Source organism: Littorina saxatilis, linkage group LG8 (assembly GCF_037325665.1).
Source record: "Littorina saxatilis isolate snail1 linkage group LG8, US_GU_Lsax_2.0, whole genome shotgun sequence".
Taxonomy (NCBI): domain Eukaryota; kingdom Metazoa; phylum Mollusca; class Gastropoda; order Littorinimorpha; family Littorinidae; genus Littorina; species Littorina saxatilis.
Genome location: NC_090252.1, coordinates 55836664 through 55849250, shown reverse-complemented (window position 1 = coordinate 55849250; position 12587 = coordinate 55836664). Strand labels below are relative to the sequence as shown.

General features: G+C 41.6%; 1 protein-coding gene and 1 long non-coding RNA gene across 2 annotated transcripts in view; both read right to left on the bottom strand.

The window, feature by feature from the left end:
- The window catches only part of LOC138974386 (uncharacterized), a 5495-nt gene extending 3977 nt beyond the window's left edge, over positions 1-1518 (bottom strand). The window contains exons 1-3 of the mRNA XM_070347104.1: positions 1512-1518; positions 1025-1381; positions 349-485 (exon numbers count right to left, since the gene is read on the bottom strand). Of these exons, the coding sequence (XP_070203205.1) occupies positions 349-485; positions 1025-1381; positions 1512-1518 (501 nt within the window). The remainder of the gene's footprint in view (positions 1-348; positions 486-1024; positions 1382-1511) is intronic.
- LOC138973885 (uncharacterized) overlaps positions 1-12587 on the bottom strand; it is a 59329-nt gene that overhangs the window by 36350 nt on the left and 10392 nt on the right. The window lies entirely within an intron of this gene.

The following is a 12587-nucleotide window of genomic DNA, read 5'->3' as shown; positions in this document are numbered from 1 at the left end:
TTACTTGTTTGTATTCTCTTAGTTCTACGTGAAGGAACGCTATATAGCTTTGCTCCGTCGCGATATGACCTTCGCGGTTAAAAACGACGTTAAACACCAATTAACATAACATATAGCTTTGCTATATATTAAAAGCACGAAACACTTATGTTTGAATTCACATTTGTACAGTTCAGGAAAAACACAATAAAGCATAGAATCCTGGAAAACAAACCGAAATACCGAGCACCAAAATAAAAGAGCAAACAGACTTCAAGTTGAAGTACCTAATAAGTCCTCGGAAAAAGACACATTTTCTCCATGGTTAAGTTGCACTTTAAACTCGCAGTGTTTGACGTTTCTCATTACCTGTCCATATTTTTCCTGATACCAGGTGCAACGGAAAGCTCGACGGTAGGAAAAGGCGTCATCAAAGCGACAGCTTCCTCTGACTGTTCCATTGTCTCTGTCTTCCTCTACAGTACATCTGGACAGCTTCGCCGGATCTGCAAACAAGCAAAGCTATGCCATTTTTCTTGTAAAACACGGGACAAAAAGTCTAAAATACGCGCGCGCATGTCAGTGTGTGTGTGTGTGTGTGTGTGTGTGTGTGTATGTGTGTGTGTGTGTGTGTGTGTGTGTCTGTGAGTGTGTGTGTGTGTGTGTGTTTTTATATGTATGTGTGTGTCGTGTGTGTGTGTGTGTATGTCAGTGTCTGTGTGTCTGTGTTTGTTCATGTGTGTGTGTGTGTCCGTCCATACACAGCCACATTATATTGTCACTGTTTTGAATAACCATTAGAATGCTAATACTGATATTTGTTGTAGAACTTTCTTTCTTATCTAAATAAAATAAAAGTGAGGTAGTTAGCAAGGCGGATCAAACGCAAGGAAGACATGCAAAAGGCAATTATCGTTATGATGTTGACAGTGCACGTCCAAGACTTTTTGGACGTCCTAACCTTTGTTCCAAACTGACTTTCACAGGTAATTGTTCTAAATGTCAGAAATAAAGAGAGAGAACAAAGAGAGCAGGAAAATCTTACTTATCGCGTTTAATGGGCAGCCAAAACCACTCCCCAATTGTCCCAAGTGGCCAGAACACCAAACAACAGCACCAGCATCCACCTGACGGTCATACTGCTGGTAGAACAGCGTGCTGTGTGACGGTGACCTCTCTACAGCAAAGTGGTCAGGCTGGTGGACAGTGCAGTTAGACGGGTCACACGTGGCAATTTTCTCACCAATCTCTGGCCCTCCGAATTCCCACACGACGGTGTCATTTGGGTAAAACCCTCTACATAGTATTGTATTGTTGGCGTTTTCTAGGATGTCAATGTACCGTCCGCGAGCGTACCGTTCGTTGCAGTTGTCTATCCTCAATTTTTTAACGGATTGGCCATCTGAAAAACCACAATGGTCAACATCACAAGGTGGAGGCGCAAGAGTTCGATGACATTTGATCAAGACTCAAACGTCAACAGTGACAAAAGACGAAGTAAAACAATAAGTCGAGGTCATGCACCAACTTACCCGCCATCGTCTGCTGTATATGAAGACTTGTGGCGTATTGGCTCTCACAAACTGTCCTGCATCATTCGAATTGTATCTCTTGTACCATCCCAACCCCTCACCCCCACACCCCGCAAAAAAGAAGAAGAAAAAGAAAAAAATAATCAATATTCTGGTTCACAAGACTAACCACCCCTCCCCCTCCACACACACGCACACACACACACAAACACACACACACACACACACACACACACACACACACACACACACACACACACACACACGAACGCACGCACATACACACACACACTTAATGACACACTGAATTACTTATGAGTTAACTGATCACTCAACTAATCAGTTAATAAGCTAATCTACTGTGCATATAGCTGTTTAATAATCCTATCAACAAATCAGCCAGGCAATCATTAGTCGATCCATCAAAGAGTTCCGTATATCGCTTGATGCGAAGTCTTTACCACGCGAAAGGCTCGCTTGAAAAGCTTTTCACAGAAACAGTGTTGAAAAGGGTTTAAAAAAAATTCGACATCTATTGTTCCGAATGGGCTGTCGCCTTTCGGTCGTCGCTTTCTGGTTACATTCACTTTAGGCTAGCTGCTTTTTACACTTCAAATATATCAACAGTGAACGGAAATACAACAGTACAAGTGGTGCATTCATTAACCAATGGATTCTTTCACTTGCTGTGTTTATTGTTGCTTGTCTTGACGATGGTAGACATATGGGTGGTCGGATGGATGGATAGATGGATTGCTTGGTGGATGAGTGGATGAATTTATTGATGGACACATGCCTGGATGGATTGCTTGGTTGACGAATTTGACACATTCGACGTTCTATAATAGAAGCAAACGTCTACAAGAAAGGCGTATCTGGCATGAGCAGGTGAATGTGTAACATTTGGTCAACTTTACTTACCTGTGCCAGCAGTAATCAAAAGACAGCAGTATAGGAAAGCAAAAAAGACGTTTTCCATATCTTGGTAGTGAAGCCAAGGGAAACCGATCCATACAAACAAACACAAAACTGTAACATTCGTTAACACACAACTGTCTTGATTAACTTTTAGATCAAAGTATCGACAAGTGATTCACACAGCAAAACGTATACGCTCTTACAAGTAAACTTGTTCTCCGTTTGCTCTGAGCAGACTGTAAGTTGACGCGATAAACGACAAGGCCCTAAACAGGATAGGATGATAAACTTCCTGGTTTAAACATTATCCTCTGCAAATCAGTGAAAAGGGCTGGCATGAAATGTAACTCCACAGGCGTGATATCTTAATTGTGTGTGGCTATTTTGAAACTTGTATTACTGCACAGCTTGACTTCTCTTCAGCTTGCACGGTTGCTTTTGAAAAGAGAGGAAACATCATCGACATTATCTGAACGTGCGCACACCCACACAGTCAGGTTTTAAACCCGGCGACTCGACGATTTGTCAACTTGTCTCTATATATAATGATGTATATTCAAATTACGACTGCGGTTTAACAACACAGGCGGTATTTTTTGATGTGTCAAAAGCTTTTGACAAAGTCTGGCACAAAGGATTATTAGTAAAATTGGAATCGATTGGTGTTCGAGGTTGACTTTTGTCATGGTTTTGTAGTTACTTAGCAAACCGTGTTCAATTAGTTGTCGTTAAAGGAGCTAAGTCAGAGCTGAAAGGTATACAAGCAGGCGTTCCTCAATGTTCTGTGTTAGGCCCCTTGTTGTTTTTGATTTACATAAATGATATTGTAAATGATATTGAGTCTGTTATTAAATTGTTTGCTGATGATACTAGCATGTCACTTGCATTGAACGATCCGGTAAGACGTGCCGAGATTTTAAATACAGACCTCGATAAAATTAGTTGTTGGGCAGCACGTTGGAAAGTCACATTTAATGAAACAAAAACCAAATTGCTGAATATAAAACGTGACTTAAGCCAAATTGACCCGTTATTTTTCAATGGAATTGTTTTGGAAGACACCTCCCTTCAGTCTTGCATTGCTGACGTTGAACTCTGGATGTCCACTAACAAGCTTAGACTTAACTGTGACAAAACAGAAGCCATTCGTTTCACCAAATCCTCCCTCTCCTCCTCTCTCTCTCTCCCTCCTTTTATCACTTTGGGCAACAGCACTATTGAATTCTCAGACTCCGTCCGTGATCTTGGCATCTTTCTTGATAGCGATCTCTCCATGAAACACCATGATATGAAAGTCTGTCAGTCCGCTTACATCGAGCTTAAGAGAATAGGTTCTATCCGCCCATACCTTACCGAAGATGCCACCAAGACCCTTGTTTCCTCCTACATTCTTTCTCGATTAGACTACGGAAATTCTGTTCTCATTGGCTGTCCTCAGTCTGTCATCCATCCTTTGCAGCGCGTTCAAAATTCTGCAGCCCGGCTTGTCTGCAAAGCCCCTCGGTCCAGTCCTGTTCCCCCTTGCTAAAGAAACTTCATTGGCTCCCTGTAGAGCTGAGAATCCAATATAAGTGCTGCTGTATCTGCTACAAAATAATATCTGGCTCAGCCCCATCCTACCTGTCTGACCTGTTCACACTCTACACACCCTCACGATCCCTCCGCTCCTCTGTAGACACTAGAATATTCCGTCTATCTTCTTTTAGTCGCAAACAGCACGGCCAGAGAGCCTTCTCCCACTCTGCTGCCGTTGCGTGGAACTCTCTCCCTTACTCTATCCGACACTGCCAAACATTCTGTTCCTTCAAATCAAACCTTAAAACACACTTCTTCACCCAGTATTTTGATTAATTTTATTTCAACATGGTGCATTTTTGAATCAGGTGTTTGAATGTTTGAATGTTTTGCCTGTGTTAGTATGCTTGCAGATTGTATTGATGTAGTGTTTGAGTTTCGTTGTTCACTTGTGTGCTGAATGCTGCTGCACATGCTTTTGCTTTGCTTTGTATGTATTATGTATGTTTGTCATTGTAAAGCGCTTTGAGAATGTAAAGCGCTCTATAAATCTCCCATATTATTATTATTATTATTATTAAATGAACACAAGCACCTCGGTATTATTTTGCAAAACGACTGTAAATGGGACGCTCAAGCCAGAAATATTGTGAAAAAGACCACTTTGTTGATTAATTGTTTAAGGCATTATAAGTACACTCGACTCCACTTAGCTCGACCCCGCTTAGCTCGTCCGCCGTTTAGCTCGTCGCCATATTTTTTCCCCGGGCTGACGTCCTTCTTTGTATCTGTAAAATTAAGCTGGTTAGCTCGTCCGCCGGTTAGCTCGTCCGCCGCTTTGCTCGACCAAACTTTCCAGTCCCAAGGCATGGTGTGACGTCATTTACGCCGGATAGCTCGTCATAACGACATTGTGTCGTCAGCGATGACGTCTTCTGACAGGATGACAGTAACAAAAGAACGTTCCATAAACTGCCAGACTTTTCGAATTGAATGTCAAAGAAGAAAACATGCGCTGTTTATCTGATTTTGCTACTTTGTTTCAATTTTCTCCCACTTATTAGTAGGTACAATGTACACACAAAACTTTCTTTGTATGACTAATTAGAATAATGTTTGGACAATGACACCTGTCAATCATTTCTGGCATCCATCTGTCACTCAGTCCTAGACAAATGCCAATCGTTGGGTAGTCTCACAACGCAGAAAAGATGCAAACGAAACGAAAGGTGCAGGGTCTTTCCCTGAAAAGGAAAATGGAAGTTATTCAAATAATGGAGGACAATCCAAGCAAACTCCTAAAGACCATAGCAGACGATCTTGATATCCCACGAACTACGTTGTCCTCGATCAAGAAAGATAAAGTTAAGATCAAACAGCAGTATAATAGCGGCGAACAAAAAGCATCACGGTTCCGAATCAGAGGGTCTCTCTCTCTCTCTCTCTCTCTCTCTCTCTCTCTCTCTCTCTCTCTCTCTCTCTCTCTCTCTTCTGCCTATCTCTCTGTTATTTTCATAGTAACACATGTTACAAACCCAATATGCGAAACGAATATAAACTCTATCAACATCTTACCGAGTCTATGAACAGAAATTCGTCATTTGACCATTGCACATCATAGCTCCTACTCCATGGTGATGAAAGGATTACTTCTGGTTTGTAGACACGGTAAAATGTCATGTTGTGAACAAAGGGCTATTCGAGGATGATCTACTAGATTGATAGTTATCTCAGAACCTGATACACCCGTTTACAAGTGTTTATGTGCTTTTAATATTGGTCTGGACGAATTCGCCGGATAGCTCGTCGCAGCATATCCCCCAGGGAAATTGGACTCCGTTTACCTCGTCCGCTGCTTAGCTCGTCGGCCGGTTAGCTCGTCGCGAATTTTTCGGTCCCGAGAGGGACGAGCTAAGCGGAGACGACTGTATAAGTTATGCAGAAAAAGTTTGGAAATAATGTACAAATCCTTTATTTTGCCACATTTTGACTCTGTTGATGTATTATGGGATAATTGTACCGAAGCCCTGTCGAACACCCTGGAAAAACTACACCTTGAAGCTTTACGTATTATAATTGGCGGTGTGCGGAGAACTAGTCATGCTAAGATTTACCAAGAAAGCGGATTTTGTAGTCTAAAGGAACGCCGAAGACAACATAAATTGATTTTATATAATAAAATGGTTCATGGTAAATGTCCCCTATATTTAGTTGAACTGTTGCCACCACTAGTTTCATCCTTAAATCCTTATCACAGAAGACGACCACTTGAAAGATTTGTACCAGCTCACAGGACAGAAATCTTCCGAACATCCTTCGTTCCTTCGACTACAATTCTATGGAATGATCTGCCTGATGTGGTTAAAACCACAAACTCAATTAGCGAGTTCAAGCATTATTTACAAAGTCCTCATCATTATGCGCCAGTTTATTATTATTTTGGAAAAAGACAGGTAGAAATACAACACAGCAGAATGCGTTTAAACATGAGTAACCTTACAGGCACAGTAAGCCTCCCGTAAACCACCACAGAGCTCCCCGAGCGTCTACATATAGTATAAGCATACCTCCATTTGAACGCTCACCGAACGGGAACATCCTGGCTGCTTTCTGTCGAGCGTGAGAAATTTTCAAAGAATTTATTTTCGTGGACTTGGCCTCAACAGCAATGGCGCCTCGTTTTGGTGCTGGACGGCTGTTATGAATACCGGAATTCACGCCCGGACAGTAAATCTCCCCTAAACCATCACAGATACTGTCAGGCTTTTACACACAGTACAAACACCCTTCCATTTGAACGCTCACCAAACGGGAACATCCTAGGTGCCCTACGTAAAGAGCGAGCAATTTTTAAAGAATTAATTTTGCAGATTGTCTCGAACACTTTTTGGACCCATCCTGAACTCAGGTCAAACATGAGTTACTTCCCTTCGGGTCTCATTCTATCGATGTAAACTGGCAATAGCCGTGAATCGATGATTATCAAAATGTTTTTGGACCGTGGTGCGTTTTTGCGCTAGACCTAACTTTTAAAATCTAAATAATAAATTGACAGCTTGTTGCACAAACATTCTTTAATCATAAAAGAATTCTTTTTTCATCAAGACAAGATCAGTACAATTCGAAGTTGTGAAAGTTTGAAAAAAGAAAAGCCCGGAAGCAGGGTCACGCAAGGGTCGTAGCAGACGACGCCGGTTTATCAGTGCATTATCGCCGTTCCTCTCAACAGTCAAAAGCCATCGCTGGAGTTCTTGTGAACCACAGCTGTTTGTTTCGTGCATAAAAACGTGCTATTGTAAAATAGTCGCATTCAAATAACTAACTGACGACTACATTGTGAAAAAGGGAAACTGGATCACACGGGTTCACGATGGCTCAGGTGTAAGATAAACCACGCAAAAATAAATTCTTTGAAAATTGTTCGCTCTTTACGGAGGGCACCTACGATGTTCTCAATCGGTGAGTGTTTAAATGAAAGGGTGTTTGTACTGTGTGTAAAAGCCTGACCGTATCTGTGATGGTTTACGGGAGGCTTACTGTGCCTTTAATTCCGATTTATGCAAACGCCATTTAAAAGATAACCCACAGTGTGCGTGCGGTAACCTGAACGAAACAGCTGAACATTACTTGTTATACTGCACGTTGTTTGAAAATGCTCGTATGTCCACAATTAACTCACTGCCTGCCAATTTTAGACACGTGGACACATTATTAAGAGGCAGCGAGCAACATTCATTTCGCATAAATACATTGATTTTCGAGTCGGTCCAATCTTTTATTGCTGAATCTGGTCGACTAACTTGAAGGATTAGCCCACGTACTGGTATTGTGTATGTTTGTGTGCAGGAGAACGTAAACCCGCCTCTCAGTGTTGTTGCATCAATTACATATTTAACATAAGTAATAATTATCATTGAGTTTTTGTTTTTGTTTTACTGTTCTCTTTTGTGTGTGAGTGTGTGTGTGTGTGTGTGTGTGTGTGTGTGTGTGTGTGTGTGTGTGTTGTGTGTGTGTGTGTGTGTGTGTGTGTGTGTGTGTGGTTGTTTTCTTCCATACATTCGTAACGAACTAAGCTGCCCTCTCCATGAAAATGTACATTTATCTGAACTTACTTATTGCATGTCTCAGCATCGATGTTCTCGTCCCACGCGCTTCATTCATAGTCTCACCTTATTTTTTTCTTTATTTTATTTTTTTTTATTTGATTTTTTTATTTGATTATTATTATTTTATTTTTATTTATTTTTCTTCTCTCTGTAAATCCTCCTGTTTTGATAAGTTCCCGGTACCCCCCTCCTACATTTTGTTCTTCTGGTTAACCGTTAATAATTGTGTTGTCCACCATCATGAAAACTTGTGTAACTTAGTATTGTTATGGTCACGTCAAATAAGCATTTGCTTGAGTTCGTGTCCTAGCTGCATTTTTGTCAATTGTTTCATGTCATGTATTTTGAATAAAATTGTGTTTAAACTAAACGTGCGCACAGCCTGTCATTTCTAGGCGAGAGCTGACTTAACTGATGCGTATCACATACTGACTGTGTGTGTGTGTGTGTGTGTGTGTGTGTGTGTGTGTGTGTGTGTGTGTGTGTGTGTGTGTGTGTGTGTGTGTGTGTGTGTGTGTGTCAATCCCCGTAAAAATAGACTTAGGTGGCGTTAACATCATACATGTTAAAAAAAAATCATCTTGCACCTTTGTTTCCGTTTGTTTGTTGGTTGGTTCACTTACTGTCGAGCATGTCTGCCTGCCTGTCTCCTATTGCTCTGTTACATTGTATGTCACATATATGTTAATTGCTAACTTAGTGGCAGCAGTCAGGACTATATATGTCTTGGTATATGTTAAACGGAAAGCTAAATTCTACAGATGTGTGAGGGTAAGATGGTCTTGACGAGTGTCCCCGACTTCATTGTGCTAAAAACTATTTAAATGGATTTAGTCGAACCAGTTGTTGTTGTTGTTGTTGTTGTTGTTGTTGTTGTTGTTGTTGTTGTTGTTGTTGTTGCTGCTGCTGCTTCTCCATTTTGTTGTTGTTGGTGTCTGTTGTTGTTGTTGGTGTTTGTTGTTGTTGCTTCTCCATGTGTTGTCATGGTTAAGATGGTTTTGCGTTAAAGGTCCTTGTTAAGAAACACGTAATAAGGAAAGCTCAGTTTTGAAACACGATGTGGAGTTATTTATATTTTTATTGTTCATAAGAACCCCTTCTGTACATAACTGAAAATACTTATATTATCATAATGTTAATGATATGTTAATGATTTTTTGTCTTATCATCCACCATTCGAATTAATCTGTTTAGATAATAATGTATGCTACGCTGTATTGTACCGTATTGCATGTGTCCCAGATTTGTAAACAAGACACGCACCCAACGAACATGTAGGATCTGGCGGCCGTGTTCCAAAGAAACCTCTGTCCCTATAAATCAGGTCTGTGAGCCGTGCTCAAGAGAGAAATATGTGTTCACAATGTGCAGATTGAGATGTGACATGTCATTTCATTGTTCAGTGAAGCTGAATACTGTTCTTCCAACACTTCAGTATCAAGTGTCAACAATTCTGTGCATTTTCCTGGTTCCTTCTCACATATTTTAGTTTTATATTTGTTTATGAGAAAGATTTTAATATCTGCTGATTACAAATCAAAAATGAAAAAAACATTGTGCTCGAGTCATTGTGTGTGTTCGTGTGTGTGCGTGTGTGTGTGTGTGTGTGTGTGTGTGTGTGTGTGTGTGTGCGTGCGTGCGTGCACATGTGTTGATGTGTGTCTGTGTTTAGGTATGTGTGTGCCTGTGTGTTAAAATGATAGACAGACTGCCAGAAAGGTGGACACGCAAACGAAAAGCGTCCCAACGAGAGATAGGGAACCAGAAGAAAAAGGCCCAAGCCTTTCAACAAGCAGACACTCTAACAACGTCAAGTGCATGAAGGAGGGAGGCGACATTGTGGGGATTACTGAACAGAGTGTAAAGCTTTTTGTCGTGTTAAGCAAGCCGAGCAGGTCTCAAACATGTACCCCATATGCCATAACTACAATTTCTTCGTTTATTTGCATCGTTATTTTACTTGTCTATTTTTTTTCTGTTTCTCTAAGTCACACGCACGCGCACGCGCACACGCACACGCACACACACACACACACACACACACACAATCGCGTACTATTTTACATGATAACGTCGTTAAAACAATTGAAAACAATGTTATTTTTTTCTTGCAGAGAGCAGTACCAGTACAAACACACATACCACACAGCCTGGCTCCTATTCATCTGGCATGTTTGCTTTGCCGAGGCGAGGAAATAGCATCACATGCAGGGGAAGGGCCCCAAATATGGACCACTTTTTGTGTCATGCTGATAACTAGCTTGTTTTCTCGTGAAAAGGTTTCATTTTGTGCTTGGTAGCTTGTCTCAACAGAGATAGCAAAACAGGTGTGTATGGCAGGAAAACAAGACGATCCTTCTCTTTCAAATCCATCCATTGACTGCGAGTCACGCGCACCCTATACAAAGACCTCACATTGTTGTGTCCTTTTCCTGGTACCGCCCTTGTTATCCTTGTGGCGGTTGATGACAACTGTTTGCTTGTTTTTTTTCAAATTTGCCAAGCACATCATGTGGGGCGTTTAGTACATACCACTGTTATTACAATATTCCTCATAATTGTGTCTGACCTACTGTGGACAACGACATTTTCATGTACAATACCTCTTTTTCTTTTCCTTTTAACTTTTTTTGTTAATTCGTTAATCTCCTGTAAATATCTATTTGTTGTTGGAATATGTGTTGGTGAGACATATAATGAATGATATGCGTATAACCATCAAAACAACAAATATAATGGCTTACATTTTCATCAAAAATGTTTGATGATACATGTTGTTTAAAGGTACTGAACTTGTCAAATCCAGGTGCACGGATCCCCTGGGGCGTTTAGTCATACCTCAGGCAGCTATCCGTTTGAAGAACTACCAAGTTTCATTGACTTGCACCCAAAGAGTCAAGAACTGCGATTCTTTTACGAATTATTTTCGTACTCGGACCCGGCTGGTCTTGACCTATTTTTGGATCTAAATGTAGATCAGGTAGATCACCACATCATGCACAAAAAGACACGTCACTAGCAAACTATGTCAGACATCATCATGAGTTTGTGTAAAACAAAATGGAGGCCGGAATCCCTCAGTTGAATCGAACTCCGACCAAACACCACGTAATAACTAGGTTAATTTATGCACTCGCGTGAACAAGAAACTGTCGAGCTTCACAGATGTCGTCGTTGGGTAGTTTTGGGTTTGTTTTACTACCATAGGAGGATTTTTGAACTGTAAATGCACTCAGCTGCAACAAAAACGCAAAACGAAGGCTGTGAGCTGCACTGTGCCTTTAAACACTCACGGTTACACTATTAGGGGCATGTTCCCGGGTGTTACCCCGACTTTGGATGATTTAGAGAAATACAATCTTTAATGATAGATAAATAAGAACGGCCGCCGCGAAGGAGGTTTGGCTAGCGTGGTCGAGCTCCCAGTCACCAAGACACCAGAGATGGAGGTTGGTGTAAAGACAGTAGCAATGGAGTTGGGTTAGAGACCCGGCTGGGTCATTGTGTGTCAGCGCTATAGTTGGTAATGCTGTTGCTCAAGGGGTTGTTGGGCCTTGTGGCGGTCACGTCGTCCTTGTTTAATTAAAGACACGCCCCTTTCTGTCAACACCGTTTGGCTGACCATCACATACCTAGTTGTCAGGATTTTACATGGGATGAGAACATCCCTCCACTTGGACACATACCACAAATCAACACCGTGAATGCACGCTCTCTGTGCAGACTAAGAATCCGAAACATCCAGTGGTGTCAGTTACAACATTCATTCATCGACACACTTCTCACTGTGCACAGAAACACGGTTGGCCTAGTGGTAAGGCGTCCGCCCCGTGATCGGGAGGTCGTGGGTTCGAACCCCGGCCGGGTCATACCTAAGACTTTAAAATTGGCAATCTAGTGAAAAATACCATCTGACAATGACCATGAAAGATAACATTGTACAGAGATAAATCCACACACACACACACAAAAGAAACAAATGTTTACATACATATCAATTCATAAAAACAAAATGACAATGAATTCAACAAAACATCAATTACTAATTAACACATACATATAGCCCTCATTTTGATTATAGTTAAACTATGCAGGAAATTGATTCAAATGATGCAAATGCAATCATCTCCAAAAGGGGGGTATACAATGCACGCAGCGAACCGTCAACAAAACTAATAGGTGGATGCCAGGGGGTGGATGGGGGGTTTGCAGAACTGAAAATCGCTGAACTTGCTTGCTGGCCGCTGCGCTGCTACTAATGACTTCGGTCCTCGCTCTCTCTCGCTCTCTCTCGGACTCCCTTATCTGTTACCATTGTTTCATTCCAGACTGCTCTCCTTCACTCATCACCTCCCCCCTGCCCTCCAACCCTCTTCCATTCCCCGCATTCGTTCCCACGGGACTCTGCTATCACTTCCTCCTGCATTACCTCTACTGACACCTCCTCCCCCCCCCTCCTTTTGCTGCATATCTGTCTCGTTTAAATAGAGTTTATGGTCGCTGACCGCTCCCTCTAAACTCACACTTTAAAATTGGC